General features: G+C 41.3%; 1 protein-coding gene across 3 annotated transcripts in view; it reads left to right on the top strand.

Moving 5' to 3' along the window:
- Window positions 1–19,739, top strand: part of UBE2F (ubiquitin conjugating enzyme E2 F (putative)) — a 61,466-nt gene that overhangs the window by 2,449 nt on the left and 39,278 nt on the right. The window contains exons 3-5 of one of the 3 annotated variants that reach the window (XM_088523685.1): window positions 7,971–8,000; window positions 10,626–10,691; window positions 17,662–17,729. In XM_088523685.1, coding sequence (XP_088379811.1) covers window positions 7,971–8,000; window positions 10,626–10,691; window positions 17,662–17,729 — 164 coding nt within the window. The remainder of the gene's footprint in view (window positions 1–7,970; window positions 8,001–10,625; window positions 10,692–17,661; window positions 17,730–19,739) is intronic. The other 2 variants (XM_088523686.1, XM_088523687.1) reach the window with 2 other exon arrangements.

Raw genomic sequence — 19,739 nt, 5'->3', positions numbered from 1 at the left:
ATCATTTCCAGAAATATTTCTAAATTGTTTTTTTTTTTACCTTATGATTTGCACTGTGCACTGTCTATTGGTATATCTCAGATCTTCACCAACTTCTTGGCTGTAGGACACTAGCTTTTGTTAAAATTATGCCAAAGTTAAAAAGCATTCTGCACACTCTATTGACAAAATAATCCATCCTTGGGGAACTACAGTGTCTCTTCAGTTAAACACTGTGGTCAGGTGTTGGCACTTAAGTGTTCCTGAGTATGTAGGAGAAGGAATATCAGATTTGGCTTGACAGGAAGGTAATTCTTTGCGCAAAAACACAACTTCTTGTGACAGTAAAGAATGTCCTGAAAGTAACATCCGTGTTCTGGTAATCTTCGATGACATAAATCAGAGGCAGTCAACTGTGAAAGGCCAGCGTAGCCTTCCGGAAAGGCTGGTGGAGGGAGGCTCGAACTATCTGGCTCTGCAATGGTGGGAAAAGCTTTTACTTTGCAGCAGTTCTGCATAAAGAAGGCTGTTAGCAAGACTGACCAAATATGCTGTTTTACAGTAAAATTGGGGAGAGGACTTTTTTCAGTTTTTCTCCAATACAAATAATCTTATATTTTAAAGTTCACAGATACCAATACTTTGCAAATGCTGTGGTTTAACTCTGGTTTACTCCCTGCAGTAACCATTGGGTGCTGTAATGTCCAAGCTGCCCAGCTTTGTCTAGTAGCAAGGTGTGTGTTGTTCATGTTGATTTTTCTATTAAAAATAGTCAACAGTGAAAATACAACTGTTGATGCTTAAGCTTGTGCGGTTATAGTTCATGCCATTCCATCGAATTGTTCAAGTTTTGTGGTCTTATTTCAGAAGGACTTCAGAATGATGCTTGTGCATCTGCTTGGATGGCATTGCCCACCTATAGTGCTACAAATGGCTTTTTGTAATAAGTTGGAGGGGTTGCTGTGTGGCTGTACACTGAGGGAGGAATTCCTTTCAAGTTGTATTCAGTGCCCTGAGAAGCATCTCAGGCAGACCATGGACTGTTGTTGTCACACTCTTATCTCTTCTTCTAGGATTGTTCTAAGGATTGGGAGCATTAATGCATTTTAAACCCCTTTTGCTTGTTTGTTTCAGACTTTAAGTTTGGGGATTCTCATTTGACTAATTTGGGGGTGGAGAGAGGGCAGGTAGGCAGTACTGAACAGGAAGAATAAACTCTTCAACCAGTCTAAGCTGCAAAGCCAAACTGCTAAAATATGTAATCTGTGCTTATATTAGCCTACAAGTGTAGATTAAAGGGAAAAAATACTAGCATAATATAAACACACTTGAGTTACACTAGAAAGTGAAGTACCAGAAGTATAACTCTGCCCTTAGTAAGAGCAGTCACATTTCTCACACTTTAAGAGTAAAACTTTATTTGCAGTCTTTCTCCTCCTGCAGAGGTAAGGGGTATGAAATTAATACTGACATGGTTATTGCCATTATCACCGTTAGCAAACAGCAGCTGACCAAGTATTGAACAAGCTGAGTCCCAAGCTCCAGGTGTTCAAAGCAAGTCGCTGCAAGCATCTGTCCAACAAATGTGAATGTTGTCGGGTCTGACTGTGAGAATTGTCACGTGGCTCTCTAAAGAGAAGTGTACAAGCAGCTATTGGTCTGTTTAGAGTGACTTTTCTAGACCAAATTGGGAACTGAGGGTAGAAGTAGGTCACTTCAGTATAACCCCACTGAAAGCGAGAGAAAAATCAAGTAGCTGTATCAAAGATGGCTTTTCCCAGGTCTCTTTGTAGCCATGCTTTTTACGAGATGTAGGCCAATTGCAAAATTGGTCAAGTGGCTAAGGACAAAAGCTTCTAGGACTTGCAGCAGTTGTCAATACTGGGTCACCTGAAGCAACATCTTCAGTGTTGAGTGAAGGGGGGACTTCTAATACTGGTAGTTTTAAAATTATTTTGTCTAGATCTGCAGGAGTGAAGAGCTGCCTATGACAGAGGCTCCCATTGCACACAAAGCAGTGAACGTCTTCTGCTGTTTTGTTGTATACAACTGTGGTAACCTGTTTATGTGCTTAACTTTAAGCCTAAAAAAAGCAGTTTTAGGCAGAAACTCTCCCTGAGACCTCAAACATAGTCGCTGCAGAATGGGTGGAAGGGTAGGGTCAGTTCTCTGGCAGCTGTGAATTAAATAGTCCCTGCTGTGTGCATAGAGTCTAGTGCAGAAAGGCAGAGTGGGATCTGTTGCAGGCTGTGTTGGTACACTGATAGTCCTGCATCCTCAAATGTATTGTACAGAGACTTGTAAATTAAATGATGCCTATTTGTTTATGGAGATGAATGATTATGACTCCAACTGCTGATAAATGTAGATGGTACTTAGCAAATTCTGAAAACTAAATGTAAATTAATTCTGTATGTTTGCTTCCTGATATGGCCTTTATGTGGGGGGTAAAAAGTGATAATCTAGGTATAACTACTGAGGAGAAAACTTCACGTCCCAATTTGAAATATTTTTGCTAAAATTGCAGACGTGAGTTACTGACTGTGATTGACTGCTGTCCTTGGATGGAATGAAATAGGATGCTGCTTTTTGCGCTTTTGTGAAAAAGTTACTCCTAAAATAATGGGGCCCTTTGTGACCTGAGACATCTTAAAAGAAGCTCTCTAAAATCACTAAGGGTAGAAGCCTCTGAGGGGTAAGGGTGGACAAGGACCAGTAATTTAGACTGCCAATTCCTGGAGAGAGGCTTTATAATCAAGAAGGGATGAACTGGAAAGAGACCAAGTGGTGACTAACATGCATCAAGACAAATTAAATGGGAAACGTGCAGTTGAAGGGGGAAAAAAGTAAATACTCTTGCAGAGAGGGGGAAATAGGCAGAAATCATGTGTATGAAGAGGTTCTGCTGCCTCTCCTTCAGGGAAGAGAGACTCAAAGAAAACACAACTTTGTTAAAAGCTCAGTGTGACTCATTCTTGCATCTCGTAGCTGGATTTTCAGTATAGGCTCAGCTGGAGACTAGGACCTTAATTCTGCAGGCTTGGTATGTGAGTTAGAGTAGAGCAAGCATTGCACTTGGCTTTAGCAACTTTCAACTTCTCTGCTGAGAATCTCCTTTTGAGTTAAATTCCTTCAAATTGATAGTGTGCACACAAACATTTTTTAATGCTAAAGCAACTTAGTTCCCCTCTACGGATGAACTTTAAGGTAGGAGTAGTGGCCGGTGCCTGCTCCTGTAATGCTCGGGGCCTTGTGCTGAACTTGAAAGGCCTCTCCTTTTTTTGAAAGTTTGAAAGCAGCTGAGGACAGCAAGCCAAAGTACTATATAAGGTTAACATTATATAACAGGCATTGAATTAAAAATAAATGCCAGAGTGTCAGTGCCACTGACGTGTATGCGTATTGATCACAGAGGCTTTCACTTCAGCTGCTTTTTTCTTGCATCTAAATGTCAGTCAGTTTTATGTTACCAGTGGTGTTTTATTTATTTATAAATGACATCTTGAAGTTACTTGGTTTACTAGGAAAAAAAGTTAGCGTGGTTTATCCCTCGGTGGTCTTCATGGTACATGGGCTTTACAACCAGATTTTTAAAAACTGAAAATGTGTCAGGTGGCTTTTGTAGAAGCCCAAGGCAGTAAAAGGAAGAGTGAAACTTACTGTATAAAAACACAGATAAGTGGGCAGAGTAAATAAAAACAAGGGAAATCAATATATTAACTTATTTCAGACCTGCAAGTATAGTAATGCTCGTTGTCACAATAGTAGGTGAGAAAATTGAGAGGAAGAAGATAGCACCTTTCTTAGGATTTTTTTTAATCATCTTTAATTTGTTAACACTGAAATTATGGGTTTTTTTAATGCTTCTGTTTATTGAAAAGAAAATACTAACCATATTGTATAATGATGCTTTTGAGTCCAAATAAATAAATCCCATATTTTAGAAGAAGGCATTGGAAAATTTTGTGGTAAATAAGCGATTAGTATTTATTAAAGGGAAAACTAGTGGTTTACAATAAAACACTTGCAGTGTAACTGTGATTGACATACTAAAGCTAGCAAGATACCAGGGGATTTGAAATTAATTCAAAAAAGTATCACCAAGATACTTCTAGGACTGGCAAGGGAAAGCTTGGCTCAGTGAATTATTTCAGCTCTTAGGCTCTGCTTTGCAGTATACCTGAAGAAGGAAGTAAAATGATGTATTTCAGTGTTTGTTTTCCTCTATTTCTAACCCCAGTGGCTTGTTCTAGCTATTGATGCCAGGGTAATAGCTTTTGCAGCATAGATAATAATGCATAGAAGCTGAAGCATGTGATTTGATGTTATCCTGATGAAAGTAATCATTGGAAGAGGAAGGAATCCCTGAATCTCTTAATATATTTAATAACTGGTGATATTAGGCGAATTGTTTGACTTACAACTGCGAGATTGGTGTTTTTATAAGGTATGGAGGAGCTAAGAACAAAAAGCTATGAAGATGGATGGGTAAGAATTGTGTTGCTAGAATTAGAAGACAGAATTTTGTTTTATTTTATCTTTTAAGAGTTTCAAGGTCTGTCTTCACCTCAAACAATCTTAAGATGTACATTGAGCTGGGAGCAAGCAGTGGAGGGGATTTTTGGATGAAGCCAACGCAAAATAACATTGCAGATGAGAAAAACACTAGTTGCTTTTGAGGAAATAATGCTTTCAGTTTGCGTGCTTAAAAGCAAGCTGCAGTGGGAAGCATCTGGCTTGGCTCTTGATGGCAGGACAGCAAACAAAGCACTTCTATATTCTGACTTGTTGCATTGAGCTGGGGGCAGGGGAAGGAGCAGAGCAACTTTTGATTATAGCTTGTGTGTTATGTAGTCTAATGTTCCTGTGGTATGTCATAAACTGTATGTTTGTACACATGTCAAGGGTGTACATTCCCATTTCTGGCCTGAACTGTCACGGGTAGGGGAAATTAATCATTTGTGAAATCACCGATGTGTAGCTTCGGCTGTTTGTTTTTAGCTTTTTCCCCTGTTTTTGTAGGGTTCTCGAGCTGTTTCTGCAGCATCACCAGTTTGTGTTCAACTTTTCCGAAGTCTGTGCCACGCTTAAGTTTACCTGCTGCGTTCTTACTCTTTCTATAGCTCAATGGCATTTGAAACTCTGGGAGCAGCTGAAGGGTGCACGCAGGAAGCACTGTGCAGTGTGACTCCTGGTTACCTGTGGCTGTGTTGTCCAAATTGCAGATTATCCCCTCTGGATGGGAGCCAGCTCAGGCCCTGTAGAATTTGTTGGCTTGGGCAGGTGCTAGGTCCAGAGCACCACTCTGCGAATACAAATGCCCATTGGCCTTGCTTCTGCACTGGATCTAGCAAGGCTTTAGAGGCATGGAGCAAGCTTGGATCTCTAATGGCTGTATTTGAGTCTGTCCCCAGCAGAAGCTCTGGCACGTGTCTGCGCTCGCACCGTGGCCTTTTGGACCTGCCTGGGACAGTTTATCGGCGTGGGTGCTGGGTCTTGCAGCCCTCTGGCACTTGGTCTGCCTTGGCAGCCAGCCCTCTTGACAGAGAGAGGAATTCAGATGCTCTGCAGTATTTCTGCAGCACTGCTGGGCCAGCACTGACCTGAGTCAGCAGGCGTTGATTTCTAAGGAAGTTTTTCAATTTTTTTTTTTTTTGGGGGGGGGGCACTGTGTTTGTGTAAGGTGGACTGTTCAATTGTCTCTCTCTGCATCTTAAGGAATGGTGGGGTGGCCGTTACAAATGGAGAACACTAGCCATGCTTCTCCTTAAAGTATTGCTTGCGTGAAGTGCTTAAATTCGGATTTTCGTAAGTCTTTCTATAGAAACTGTTGCTTACTGGAAGCGGAGGTCAGTGCATGCGTGGGATTAAGTTTGTTTTAGTTTAGTGAGGTTTCTGAAGCCCTCTGAAGTTCAGTGTGATTGAACTCTAATAGTTGCTTCTAAATTTTCCTTCTTTACGAATTTGTTAAGACATCCAAAAAAGTTGGCACAATGCACAAGAAGCATTCACTTATGAGGAGTGTATTTTGACGAGGCTATTGCTTTTTGTAGGCAATATATAAGGCAGAATACCAGGATCTTGATGAAATTCAAATTGTATGGTAAAATGCTCTTTTAAAGCAGCAAAACATAAAAATGATATCAATGTAAAGACTTGTCAAAGATGCATACCATTTGAAAAAACTTGCAAATGCTCTGGTTTTGGCCCTGTAAAATGTGCTCGTTATTGTTGATCACCCCTATTAACATGGTGCAGGTGGTAACATCTATTTCCTGACTTTGCTGCTGATTAAAATTTTAGATGGTTGAAGCAGTTAAGGATAGAGCTGTTTGTTGTTTTAGTGGTTTGTTGCTGAGTTAAAAACCTTTATTTTTGGTGGGACCTTGACTCACAAAATTTTCATGTACGCTATAGCCTGTTTGTTTGCATACCTTGAGAGAGCTTGCTGTTCTGTACTTGTGCCTGGGTGCATCTTCGTTTTTGTGCATTTGTAAGAAAACAGTTTTTGTACCAAAACAAAGGGAAACACTGAAGTCTGAATGTTTTGCAGGTAATTTTGAAACCCGTGTGAGTAGTGAACTTCCTGCTGAGTGCTGCAGAGGTGAAGCAGTGGCTCAGTGGGGCTGCTGCTGCCGCCTTTGCTCAGATTTGGTTCTCTGAATTCTCCCCTTTCCCCTGCCTGCCCTTTGCTCAGGTGGGATTTGTTAAGTCGAACAGTTCACAAGGGAAATGATAAGGAAAAGGAATCAACAGCCCTCAAAAAAACAGGCCTGGTCCTAAACTTCCCCTGCAGTGTGAGCTGGTGATTCCTCCAAATACTTGAGGCTGATGAATATGAAGGTGATGAGCTGGGAAGGGAGGTGAATTCTGATGTGGGTGCTTAACTGCAACACAAGGTTGCTTACCGTCTGCACTGGTAGCTGAAGCATTTTGGGCTGCTTCAAATTCTATGTTCTTCCTTTCTGCTTTCTTGCATACACATACTTTGGGGAAAAATTGTAAATTGTGATTTGTCTTTCTCTCCCACCTCCTGAAAGTAAAAATCTTTGCATATATTGAAACTGCATTTTTTGCTTGTTGGAAGGATTACACTCTGAAAACTTCAAATGTAAGTAGGTCCTCAGTATAATGTGTATATTAGTACCAAGTTTTTGGTTAAGTCAGTTACAGTTACTCAAATGCTGCTGAATGTAGAATTTTAAAGTGCAGTTATGAACTTTTGATGCAGAAAGCATGATACTCTTTGCTGGGCTCCTCAGTGAACTGTTACTTGGTGCAGCAGGCTGCAGACATGGGGATACACAAGTGCAGGCTGCTATGCCAGAAGCTGGCTGTGAGGGTTTATCTTTTCATATTGCTTTAATGCTCCTAATGCCGATTTTTCCAGGCAGAGCAATGTCTGGTGTGAGCCTGGCCTTGCACAGGAGAGCAGGGAACAGGTCAGTGAGAGAGGGAAAGCTGATGAATGCTGCAGGAGGAGACAGAGTAGGAATCCAGCAGCAGCCATGCAGCAGGATTTCAGCAGATTATGTAGGGAGAGGATGGAGCATCCCAAACACTTGAGAAATCCTTGCCTGGAACCATCCTGTCACTGTGTAATCTGCTAAAGTGGGCAGCTTTGCCCTTATGCGTTTGAAGAGCCCTGTGTAGACTGGCTTGGTGTGGGGGTTGGATAAGGTTGTCTCTTGAAGCACCAGCCATCTGTGTATGAGAAGCCCTGGCGCTTTAGACTTGGTGGAGCTGAACCTTTAATCACAGCAGGGTGTTTGCATTGTCTGTAGGGCAGATGAGCATTTTTAGCAATGAATCACTGGGTAAGGTGTGTGACTTAAAGGGGAATTTCAAGGTAAATCATCTGTGCTCCTTAGTTTTGTTTTTCAGGATAAAATTTTATTTACTAGGTAGTTTAAGTTAGAAGATCTGCCAATTCAGACTTCAGGAATGGCTTTATACTTGCATAAATAACTGTTTTTTTTTTCTCTCAACAGAGGTTGCAGAACTTGAAGCTAATTTACCTTGTAAGTATAGTATTTAATGGCATGCATTTTGAGGAGAAAAGCTTTGCTCACTGTGATTGTTTCAACTGACATATGAATGCAAATGACATCCCTTTTCTTTAGGGAAAGCCATACCTTGCTCCTATCTCTTCCCTTCTCTCATAGCTTCCAAAACAAGAGTAGCTCAGTTCTCAGGAAACCCATTAAACCAGTCTATTGTCTTTTCATTTCACATGAGATGTAATCTGAAATGCTTGTTAATAGTGGGAATGGTCATAAATACTAAAAAACAGAATCCATGTTCCTAAAAAAAAAAAAAGAAGATACTCTGCTTTTAGCCCTGGGATCTCCCTTTCATGTTTGTTTTTGTTACAAGCAGACATTACTAATGTTCCCTTTAAAGTAATAAAATAATATTTTAGGAAATAGTAAAACAGATTTTTAAAAGTACATGGTAAGTAACACGTTGCTTCTGAAGCTGAGAATAAAATAGTTAATTTCTTGATCCTGAGAGAGAAGCTACTTCAAGAATGGGCAGCAAAATGAAAAGCCTTTTATAAAAGGGAATGAAGTTCCCAAGGCTCTGCAGTTGTTGCTGAGAGGGGATGTTGACAGTAAAACTGAGCTGTTGCCGAGCTCTCCTTGCCTTCAAGCATAGACCAGGGCAGCAGCATTTTGTGTCTGAGCGATTTTGCAGTGCATACTTGGGATATGGACAAGCAAAATAAATGATTGCATGGTGCGCTTAGAGGCATCTTTAGAGCCCATTGCTCGCTCCGTGAAGCTTCTTGTGCTGCGTCTTCTTGTTTGAGTAGTGCAAGATGCTTCCCAAGCAGGGGAAGAGGTGTGAGCAGCAGTCTGAGAGTATGTGTGCAGGTTCTCACTGTGCCGGCTTACCTGCGCGCTCGTCCTTCAAAAGAAAGCAGTGAATATTCTCCCTCACTATACTGACAGGTAACTCGAGATGTTTCTGGTGTTCCCAGTCTGAGGGAAGCTTTGCTCACCATTTTTGGTTTAGACCCCTGAATGTTGTGTCTTTTTGGTCTCTCTGTTTTTGCAAGCCCTTTTAAATCCAGATCAGCTCTTGGATCTCAAAACCAACCACCAAAAATTCCTCCTTTTCAGTATATAGGTTCTGATGGGAAAAACTAGGAGCAGAGCAGAACAGAATCTTCAAAGGGGGAAGACATGAAGAAGCATTACTCTTCCTTTAGTTATCCTCGTCTTTCTTGGACAGTCCTACTGAAAGCTCGCACAGAGTTATTTTAGCTTTTTGTTATATTTCATTGCAGAGACTTTTTTATTGGATAATGGATGCTAGAGGAGCACCTCAGTGTTTAGATATTACAATGCAAATACTTAACTACACTTTGTAGTTAACAAAGTGTAGTTAACATCAGTTATATAGTATGTTTTTCGTGCAGATGAAGTGTGCATCTCTAGTGCTGTTTATTTTCTTGACGAAGGCAAAAAGGACAGCCAGCTTGCTAGATTCAGAAGCTTAAGGCTGCCTAATATGGATCTTAATGCATCCATGGACATAGGCCTATTCTAGTGCCAGCTTGACAGCTTGACTCTGCTGTGCTCAAGAAAGGCTATTTTTGTGCCTGAGAAGGGTTTGTGTCATCAGTTGCAAACGACGGGCTGCTGTGTTGTAAAGTTCCATCTGCTGGATGGAAACCATTGACTAATTTCATTACAGCTGCCAGACAACCTCTGATGTTGTTGTCCTCTTCACATGTGTTCATTCTAGTTATTCTCCTTCGACTCATAGAGTGTGAGAATGCAAACAGTGTTTAATTTGTAAGGCTGCTCCACCAGCTTTGTGTGTAACTGCTTACACAGCATATAAAACACATACAAAGAAAGCTTGCCCTGGTAGTTCTCTTTCACATTTGGAAGGTGCTCAAGGAAAGCAGTTAAGTGTTGGAAGGCTGTAGTAGAGTAAGGGCAAGCACTTAGTATGTTTGGAGATACCAGATTTGAAGCTCTTCAGGATTACATAGGATAGAAGTGTATAGTAGCTGTGCATGCCTTGGCAGGCGAGCTGGAATGCTGTGTATGCCTGCCGGGTCTTTGCGTTCCTGGCACTGTCAACAGCTGGTTCTGGAGTGGTCACTTCATCAGATTCAAGTAATTCCGGGCTGATTGTGCTGCCCTGAAAAAGAGAAGCATTGCCTGATGGATTAAAATGTGCCAGATGCCAGGCAGAATGATAACTTCTTTTAGAGCACATTTCTCTAACAAAAAAACTATGCAGCTGTGCTACATGGACCTCTCCTTTTCATTCTAATACAATAGCTCCCATGTTATTAAATGATTTTGAGAATTTTTTGAAGGGACAGTTTAAGGATCTGATAGCCTAATGTGATTTTGGAATTCATTCTTGGATTTAATGAATTAGGCTAATTAGAGCTAGGAATTCATTCTCACAGCTCATGGAATGAAATGCCGTTGGTACAGGTGAGTTGGCATAAAGGAGTCTGAGCAGTAACCCTGTGGGAAGGGGGCCCTTAGCATAGGAGCTCAATTAACTGGAATGTAAGAATTAATTGGGGAGCAAGCTTGGAGTATATGAAAGATGATATATTTGTTTTAGTAAGGATAGAAGTAAAATTGTTTGATGCAGACGTATTTTCTTTGCAGGTACATGTAAAGTGAATTTTCCCGACCCAAACAAGCTTCATTACTTTCAGCTAACTGTAATCCCAGGTAACTTTCTAAACTTGTTTTTGGTTTTGAGTGGTTGTTCAACAAACTGAAGTCAAAGATTTTACTCAAAAATTGAATAAAATATTTTGACAATAGTATTTAAAAAACTGTGCGTGTAATATAGCGACTGTAGCAGCAGGGGAGAAATAAGGTTGGATTTTTGACAGCCAAGTTCCATTGGAAATAGTGGTTAAAATTAAGCAAATACAGGAATTGTTCAGGTCCTGCTTGTTCACTTTGATTGAAAAAAAATTTTTCCTCTCAGCCAATTTTGCCCCTGATTTTATTTGCTGAGGGAAAAATCTCAGTCAATGCTTGGAGAAATTACTGTATTACAGGCCCTGTTATGTTGCAGATTCATTCTTTTCCAATTGCTTGATTCTCTAGATTTAAAAGGAAAGATGACAGATTCAACATCGGTATAAAAGTTCAGATATATGCATGCTTGAAGGCATCAGATATGTGTGAGTCTTAGTCCTTGAATGCTGAATGTGGAAAATAGACTTTTTGGTACTGATACCACTTAGGTATACTGTGGAGCTCCTGCTGGCATGGTATTAAATATAAATGAAGACTCAGTAATACTTTTTCAGAATTCATTATTTCCAGGTGAGTTTCTTAATAGCTATCTGAAATGGAGCTTGTTGCACATATAATTAAGGCTGTCAATTTTAGAATGCAAAGTTGAGTTTTGTGGATGAAGGTCTGTGGAAGATCCACTAAAACTTTAGGCACATCTCCTATCACTGCTACATCTTCTTTTTGAGACTTTGTGCTGCGTTTTTAAGCATGAGTATTTACCTATGCAGGAACTGTAAAATGTCCAAGCTGCTGCTGCTGGGATCAGCACTTTCCTGCCAACTGGTTTCTATAGGTCTGCATTTTCTGTATTAACAGCAGAATTATGATGCAATGCTACTTGTGCTGTCTTAACTGTACAAATAATGGCTTTCACTTGAGGGATGCAAGCTTGTATATAGGAATGCTCCCCAAAATCCAGTCTCTTGATACTAAATGGGCACTAGATGTCACTCTTGTTATTACTTTGCTGGAATCAACTAGCTCTTACTGGCAGAAGAAATTCTGGGTGGTCTTTGTCAGGATGCCCCTTCATGTAACTTCTGTGATGGAAAAATGAGGGAGGAAAATGCTCTATTCAGTATAATCAAAATAATAAATGAAAGTGGGAGTATGGAACTGCTAACACCTCATTCTGTATAGGAGATATGTTCCCATGTATGTGGTGAATGCTGGTCTGTTCATCCATACCAATTATTTGTTCTCTTTTATGTGATACACCTTCCTGTAGTTCAGAAATGAGTTGACTTTACAAGGTCATTCTGATGCAAGTCAAGAATGTCTTAGATGTGAAGCAATGGTAGCTTTATATTAATATAGAAGTGCCTTAATACCTAATGAGTTAGTCTCTTAGTCTCCTAACTGTTGGAAAGGTGGTGTAAGGCCTTGCAGTGCATGGATTTTGTGCTAGCTTCATTGCTGAAATGATCTTGGGAATGAGATGATCTTAATTAACATGTTGTTACTCTAAATATAGCTGCACAGCTGAAGTCTCTGCAGTTGCAGTCTGGCCGAAGTAAACATCTATTTTCAGCTGTGCATAATTCAGGTACAGAATCTTGTGATCAGCTGCAGCTTAGCACAGCTCGCTGAAGGCAGGATATAATGCATAACAAGAAAATCTCTGCAGCTTTCTGATTAGTTTTATTATTGTAAAAGTCTTGCTCTATTGTGTTCTAAATCTTGGTTCTCTCTGGGATAGCAGAGGCAGCCAGGTGGTTCCCAGTTTTTTTTTTTTTTTTTTTTTCCTGACTCAGATGAGTAAAAATTCCAGCTAGAAGCACCTGTTATAATATCTGAACATTGTTACACAAATCTCCACATTTATAGGGGAGCGGCCTTTTTTTTTTCCTTGTGCCTGGAATCCTCTCTAGTGCTGAGTAGTTGAGTTACTTCTAGAAACTCAGCTTGTACATCTGGCTCCTACGGGAGCGCTTCCAAATAGCTCTGCAGCTCTCCGATTGCAGAGCAGGCGCGGAGCCGAGCCCGGCTGCTGCTGCCAGGGAATACTGAGCGCTGCCTTCAGCGCTCGCTGCCAGGCTCTGTCTGGTAAGCAGGGCAGGCAGGTTTGATACTCTGCGTCGTGAGGAGCTGCTTGAAGACCCCCTTCTTAGGGTTCACCCCTAAGGTGGATCATTTGCTGTTGCAGTGCTTGCATCCTTTGGAAAACTGGTAACAGCGTCGTAACCGTGATGTTATCCTGATAAAATATTTTATGCTCAAGTTATTAAAATATTTTATGCTCAAGTTATTTCATATTTTGATTAGGACAAGAGCTTGCATTCTCTAAATGTAAATTATGAAACCAGGACAGTTTCTCACAGTAGCTGCTGGTCAGAGTACTGTGCAGGTACCAGCTGAGCCTGCTTTTTAACCTAAAGAATGACACTTGTGGTCAGTGCCCATATGCCTTTTTATAGGGAAAGTCTCTCCCTGGGGACTGTTTTATGCAGTCGTGTTGGCTGGTTGTGAATGGATAATGAAAAAAACCTTTTTTTAGGTTCTCGCAACTTAAGTGAGAAATGAACTTTCCCATCAATGTTGATTAGAAATCCTTTTAAGGGATGTAGAATAAAGGTTCAGCTCCCTTTTTCTCTGCCTCTCATCATAATCTTGCTGTATTTGTATCACAGGATTAGTCTGACAGGCAGTGTCAGATGAAAATGACTTTGTGGCAGATCCTGACAACGATGACTGCTTGTTTCACATAATAAATTTTGTTTAAACTGATGGTCTGAGCAGTTTAGATTTCTTTATGTGATAGCTCTGCTTGCAATGTGTATTGAGTAGAGGCATAGGATCATAGCAGAAAACAGGAAAGACTTGGTTTGTCCCTTGTGATGGTAAAACCTACGTGTTCCTGGAGCAGATGCTGCTGACTTTCTCTGCTGTCTGGAGCTGTTCCCTCCTTGTGCTGTCTGAACCAGTTCTGTTCTGTAAAAACATTGTTACGGCACCAGTTGCCTCTTTGTTTGTAGCCAGTAGCATGGCAGATCAAGAGCTAGGAAAGACCTAGAAAGGCAGGTGGAGTCTGTGGACTACACTGATATTTGGAGTCCAATATTAGATGCGTGACACTGGTTGGGGGGAAATGTGTGAATTTGGATAGCTTGCCCATGAGGAAAGCTAGAAGAACGTGTGGAGTTAATGTGACTTCCCTATAGTTTCCAAGCAGTTGGGGTAATCTGGGATAGTGTGGTTAATTTCTGCATCCTATTCTTGAGGGCTCTGATAGAGGCTTTTCTGTTCTGCTTGCCGTGGCAAGGCAGGTGTTGGTGAGCCTGGCTGAGCACTGCAGTGCTGCTTACTTGAGGAGCTGCCCAGTGAAGTGCCTCCTTGTCCTTCTTTTTGCTTAAAGGGATAAAGTGGAAGTAGTAGAACTTAAAGATTTGAATTTAAGCAGTAGGAAGACTGGAGCAGTGGCACTTACCTAGTCCCTTCCTGCACAGGTCCTTGTCAGTGACCAGCTTGAGTTGCACTCTAAAGCTGTTTCAGCTGACTGCTTTATTTACAGCCCTTTCCTCACTACTGACTTTGCTGAAACTTCAGCTTTTATCAAATATTTTCATGTGAGTAACAAATAGAAGGTTTTCATCTCGGTATGACTGTTGATGGGAGAAAGGGGAAGACAACCGCGTGAGAAAGCCAGGTTGCTTCATTTGTGAAGCCGTAAGATGCTTCACCGTGAAGGCTCGCAGTCTTGTTAATGCGTTGCCTGCTTTCTGGACAGGTGCTGGGGCTCTCCAGGGATATGAATTTTTAATATGAATTTGAGTGATTGGTGATGAGTTGCATGCTTTGTTGCCTTAGAGATTTTAGAGATTTACAAACATAAAGGGAGAAGTGTAAAAAGGGGGAGGAAGGGATGCTTTGCATTTGGTAAACGTCTCCTAACTTTGTAACAGGAAAAAGTAGGCTATCAAAAAAAAAAAAAAAAGGATTTTTTTTTTCCTTTTTTGTTAGTGTTTACATCAATTGATGCCAAGGTAAACCAGGAATGTGAAATGAAGAGTTAGGAATTGTAATGCAAGACAAGGAGTATTAATCTGTGTTTCAGGCAAGGGGAATTGGTTTGTGTAGTGCATGTAAAATAGCTGTAGGTAGGATGCAGAGTCCAAAGTGCTCTGAGACTTTCAGTGCTTTTTTTTCTAGCCTTATCTAGAACATAATAAAATTGATTTAAAAAAAATAAAATATTGCATGCAGTTACAAAACACCTGGGTATCAAAGGCATGCCTAGTCCTGCCTCTTCCCTGACTTCAGGGATCGTTTAACCTTTCTGTGGTCAGTTCATCCCAGGGCTTCTGTAGGAGACTTTCTTTTTGCCGTGGTGAAGGGTGTGTGTTTTTGCTCTCTCCTCTTCAGAAAGGAGTCCCACCAGAGCTGGGTAGAAGCAGGGCTGCCCTGAGCTCGCCCCTCTCCTGCTCCCGCACGCAGAGCTAGTGCAGGAGCCGCTGCTCTTATTTCCGTACCTCTCATGAGCGAAGTCCCCGGGGTCTTGCCGCACGGGTCCTGCGCGGTGCAGAGGTGCTGGCCCTGGTGCCTTGGCATGCAGCGAGGTGGGAGCCTGGCTCTTCCTCTTGCTGCGTGCCTGCCAGGAGGCTGGGGTCTTGGCCACGCTCTCACCTCAGTTTCTTTTGGACAATTGTATTACAGTTCAGTCATTTAAATATGAGGATTTTCTTTGGTATAAGGCATATGTAGATTCTTACATCGATAGCCATCTCTCTGCCTTTTTTCCTTTCTGCATGTGCACTTCCTTGTTGGTAAAGTGTATTTTGCGTGACAAAATTGCTTAATCAATGAGACCTACTCCAAAATTGCATTGGGATGAAATGGAGAATGTCCCTGAACCATGTGTGCTGAGCAGACTGTTAAAGGTAGATCTGCAGTGGCCAAGGCCTGCAGTTTCATGCATGTATGTGGGATGGCTAAAGATCTGGGTGGGCGAGGTGCTAGAAATCAGTAGCTCATTGTGGAGACAGCTGTAAATGTTACTGTGTGGGATGGAGAAAAACAGCCATAGCTGTGTTGTTGTTGTTGTTTGTGCTGCTGTTGGAGCCAAAAACTCATGCTGATACACAGTGCTCTGAATCTTAGTGGCCCACACAGAGGTTCCTGGGAGAAACCAAATCACACCGTGTTCTCCAGTGTCATACAAGTGAGAATTTGTTATTTAGTGGAGTAAGTCCCTTCAGCAGCTGAGAGGTTGCAAGGGGAAGGGGAGGAGGAGTTGGCTGCAGGCTTGTGGTTGTTGCAGTTGTGTGAGCATCAGCTCCGAGCCTCTGGGAGGGCAGTGTGGAGTGCAAGCGGAGCAGGGGAATAGAGGGTGTTGGCTGGTGGGAGCATGAGCCACATGGGAGTTCTGTAAGCAGGACCCTATGTTGATTTAAAAAAATAATAATAGTACTGAAGAGACTGGTGTGTGAGGGTTGGCCTTAGTGACCCTTGGGTCTTCTCCATGGCTGTTAGTGCACAATCTGGAGATCTAGAGTGCTTGAAGTAATTTGGACTAGAGCATCCCTCAGGTGTCCATGACCTTCAGTGTGGGCAGGTACCTGCCTATGCCCCTCCATAATAAAGGTACAATAATTGCATGCCAGACAGACCCGTTTCACATCATTTGTGAGTATCTTGGCTTCTGAGCACAGAAGACTCAAGAGTTTCAGGTTGACTGTTACCTATTTCAGTCTCCCATTAAGTGCAGCTAGGTATTTTCAGGTTTCGTGTTTTAGAATTTGGCAGTTTGAATAATTCAGTATTGAATCCGAAGTTGACGGAGGCAGGCAGGTTTTCCAAGCTGATACATCCAGGATAACTGCTGCTCAGAGAAACGAGCCAGTTCCCTTCTGCAGTATGCTGAGGTGTCGCATGTATCACTTTATCTGCACCCGCTTTCATCTGTTATTTTTACTGCTTGATCTGGCTGGATGCAGATTGTCTGGTGCCTGGATAGCTGCAATTGGCCCTTTAGGGGTATCTTACAGCTGCAGGGCCCCTTCCTACTTCATTTTTTGTCTGACAGTGATTTTACCCTTACTGTGGTGCCTGTGAGTCTGGCTGAGGAGTTCAGTTTGTTCTAGAAAGGGAGGCCTCTCTCTAGCTCTTTTCTTCCCTTCCTCCATAGTTAGGGCTCAGAAGAAGTCTGGTAATTGGAAGGCAATAACTCTTTTGGAGGAAGAGAAGCATGGTGAGTGCAAGAATAACCTTTGGTATTTACCCAGTAATAGATAAAGCTCACACTTGGAGAATAAGGTGAAAAGCAGCATATTAGGAGTTGCATTTTCATGCATGCTTTTTACAAAACTCAGTACTTGATACTGTACTAATTATTTGACCAACCGATCTCTCCATTGCAGTAATGGTATATTACCAATAGAAAACCAGTTTTCTGCTTTTTTTTTGGTGCATGAGTTTTTCTCTTTTTCACTCATTTAGCCTAAGAGATCCTTTAGAGAGCGGAGTAAGACATCTTTATTTTACTAGCTGGAATTGCATTCAGGGATGACTCAGAAGATGTCATTCTGCTTGCTATAGTTATTGTTGGCAAATGACTTCAGTGTTGGCCTTTAGGAAGGGATATTAATAATGAGAAGAGACTGGCTTTCATCTGGTTGAAGAGAGTATAAAGAACATATGAAAACAAGAAATCTGGCCATAAATCCTTAGGAAAGGGGTAGTCAAAAAATAGGATGATGAACATGCTTTCAAGTGTAATTTTACTAGATGACATTAGAGTTTTATGGTATAACTAGATTACAAAGATTAAAATAACTGCATGGGGTTACCATTGAATATTTCTTAATGACAGGTATTTTGTATTACATGACATCTGTTTCTTTTCTCTTATTTAACCATCTGTATTGTGGCTCTTGTTTGTTTGTTTTACTAGATGAGGGCTATTACCAAGGTGGAAAGTTTCAGTTTGAAATTGAAGTTCCTGATGCCTACAATATGGTGGTGAGTACTTGTCATTAGTCTAATAGTTGTCATTTTGTGTTTCCTTTCCACGTAATAGGACTTCAAAGAGAGCTTGGCATTGAGCCTGAAAAGAACTTCTGTCTGTTGCTAAAATTTCTTAGAAAAATCTTGGATGCAAGGGACATTCTGAGGTCATCTAGTCCCCTGCTGAGACCTGAAATAGTGTTAAAGTTGGATCAGGTTGCTCAGACTTTGTCCAGATGCCATTTGAAATTGAGGACAGCATTTCTCCTCTGGGCCCCTGTTCCAGTGTTTCATTACCTTTAGTGCAGATACTTTTTCTTACCTGGTCAGAATTCCCCTTGTTGCAACTTGTCTGTTGCCTGTAGTGTTCTTGCTGAGCACCTCTGAAGGAGTCTGCCTTTGTCTTCTCTGTAGCTTCCCAATAGGTAGTTGAGTTTGCAGTTGAGTTTGCTTCATTTTGTCGATACACCCTGTACTGTGTCCCACTTGGGACTCCCCAATATTGCAGATGCAATCTTGAGAATCCCACGGTGGTGAAACCACCTCCCCTTGACATGCTGGCTATACTCTTGCAATCTAGTGTTTGGTTAGCTTTCCTTGCCTCCAGGGCAGTATTCCTTGAGGGAAGAAGGGGAAAAAAAGAGGAAAAAAGGGACGGAAAAAACGATGAGTTTGCGGCCTCTGGCAGAAGCTGCTTGGAAGAGCACGCTAGGATCTCCCTTCTGGCTGCAGTCGTCTTGTCTGTTATTTTCAAGACACACACTTAATGATTATTCTCATTAAAATGATTTTACATATATGAAAGAAATAGGTATATGGAAGATAAATTGTTTCTTTCTAGGGTCTTCAAAATTGTGCTTGTAGTTCTGATATTGGAGTTTGAACATCCTCTACTATTTGTTCTAGAAAGGACATCAGTGGCATCTTTCTACTCACTCCAGCAGTTCTGCTTGTTCTCAGGCTGCTTGAGTATCTTGACTGTTTTAACAGATTTTCAGCAAACAGTTTCAGAGAAATGCTGTGTCTTATTGTGGAAAAATGAAAGCTTCAGACAACTTGCTCTTTTCAAACATGAAAAAAAATCAGTATTTCATGTCTTCATTATACTAAAATTTCTGACAAGAAGAGGTAGATGCACATGCAATAAGAATAACTACAGAGTTTGGAGTTTAGCTATCAAAAGAGCAAGATTGGCCCCCAAAATGGGAAACAGTTGAGACAGAAGTCTCAGTCTCATGAATTACTCCAGACAGTCTGTGTTGTGGTGACCTAGTATGTGGAAAAACTCATTTGAACACACCCTGGTGTTTTCAGCTCTTGGTGCTGATAATTCAGAGCCCTCATTTTCGAGGGGCTGAGGAATGCGTAGGGGAGGATACTAGTGAAACATCTGAGAAGGCCTTTGACTCCTGTGTTTAGCTGCCCTAAGCCTAAATACAGCAGCATATATGTCCTGTAGTTGCAGTCACAGCATTATTTACATGACTGTTTATATATACACACAAAGGAGGTGCAGACTTTTGGAATTTTAATAGTTTGAATTCCCAGACTAAGCTTGGAGAACAGAGCATTAACACTAGTGGTTCAATAAAAAAGAAAGGCTGTTTCTCAAAGTGACAAAGATGGATTTGTGTTCTAGAAGATGCCTTCATAAGTTCTGTTATATTTCCCTACAGTCTATAGCTATGTGGGATATGTACTGTATTTCTTCTTGAAAATTTGCACCTGTGGAGGATAGGTATGTTTCTGATACAGCTATGAATTTTCCTCCTTTCCCAAAAATCACGTTCTCCCTTCAAAATATTGGTCATGGAAAACAGGCAACATTTAGCAATGTTTTCTGGTGGACTCCGTTACTGGTAGAAATTTTCTGTTTGGTGTAGCCTCAGGGAGCCAGTTTTGATTAGTCCCCCCTACAAAGGACCATTTTGCTTGATGCATGAGTCCTTCTGTCCTACTTGATTCTTTAGCTTTGAAAATGGTAACAACGGGAAAAATAACACTGCTTGAGGAGCTCAGTGTGTG

Source organism: Tinamus guttatus, unplaced genomic scaffold (assembly GCF_059628265.1).
Source record: "Tinamus guttatus ecotype Peru unplaced genomic scaffold, ASM5962826v1 Tinamus_guttatus_pri_ptg000197l, whole genome shotgun sequence".
Taxonomy (NCBI): Eukaryota; Metazoa; Chordata; class Aves; order Tinamiformes; family Tinamidae; genus Tinamus; species Tinamus guttatus.
Note: the sequence above shows the minus strand (reverse complement) of the source record. Positions and strands in the feature narration are given on the sequence as shown.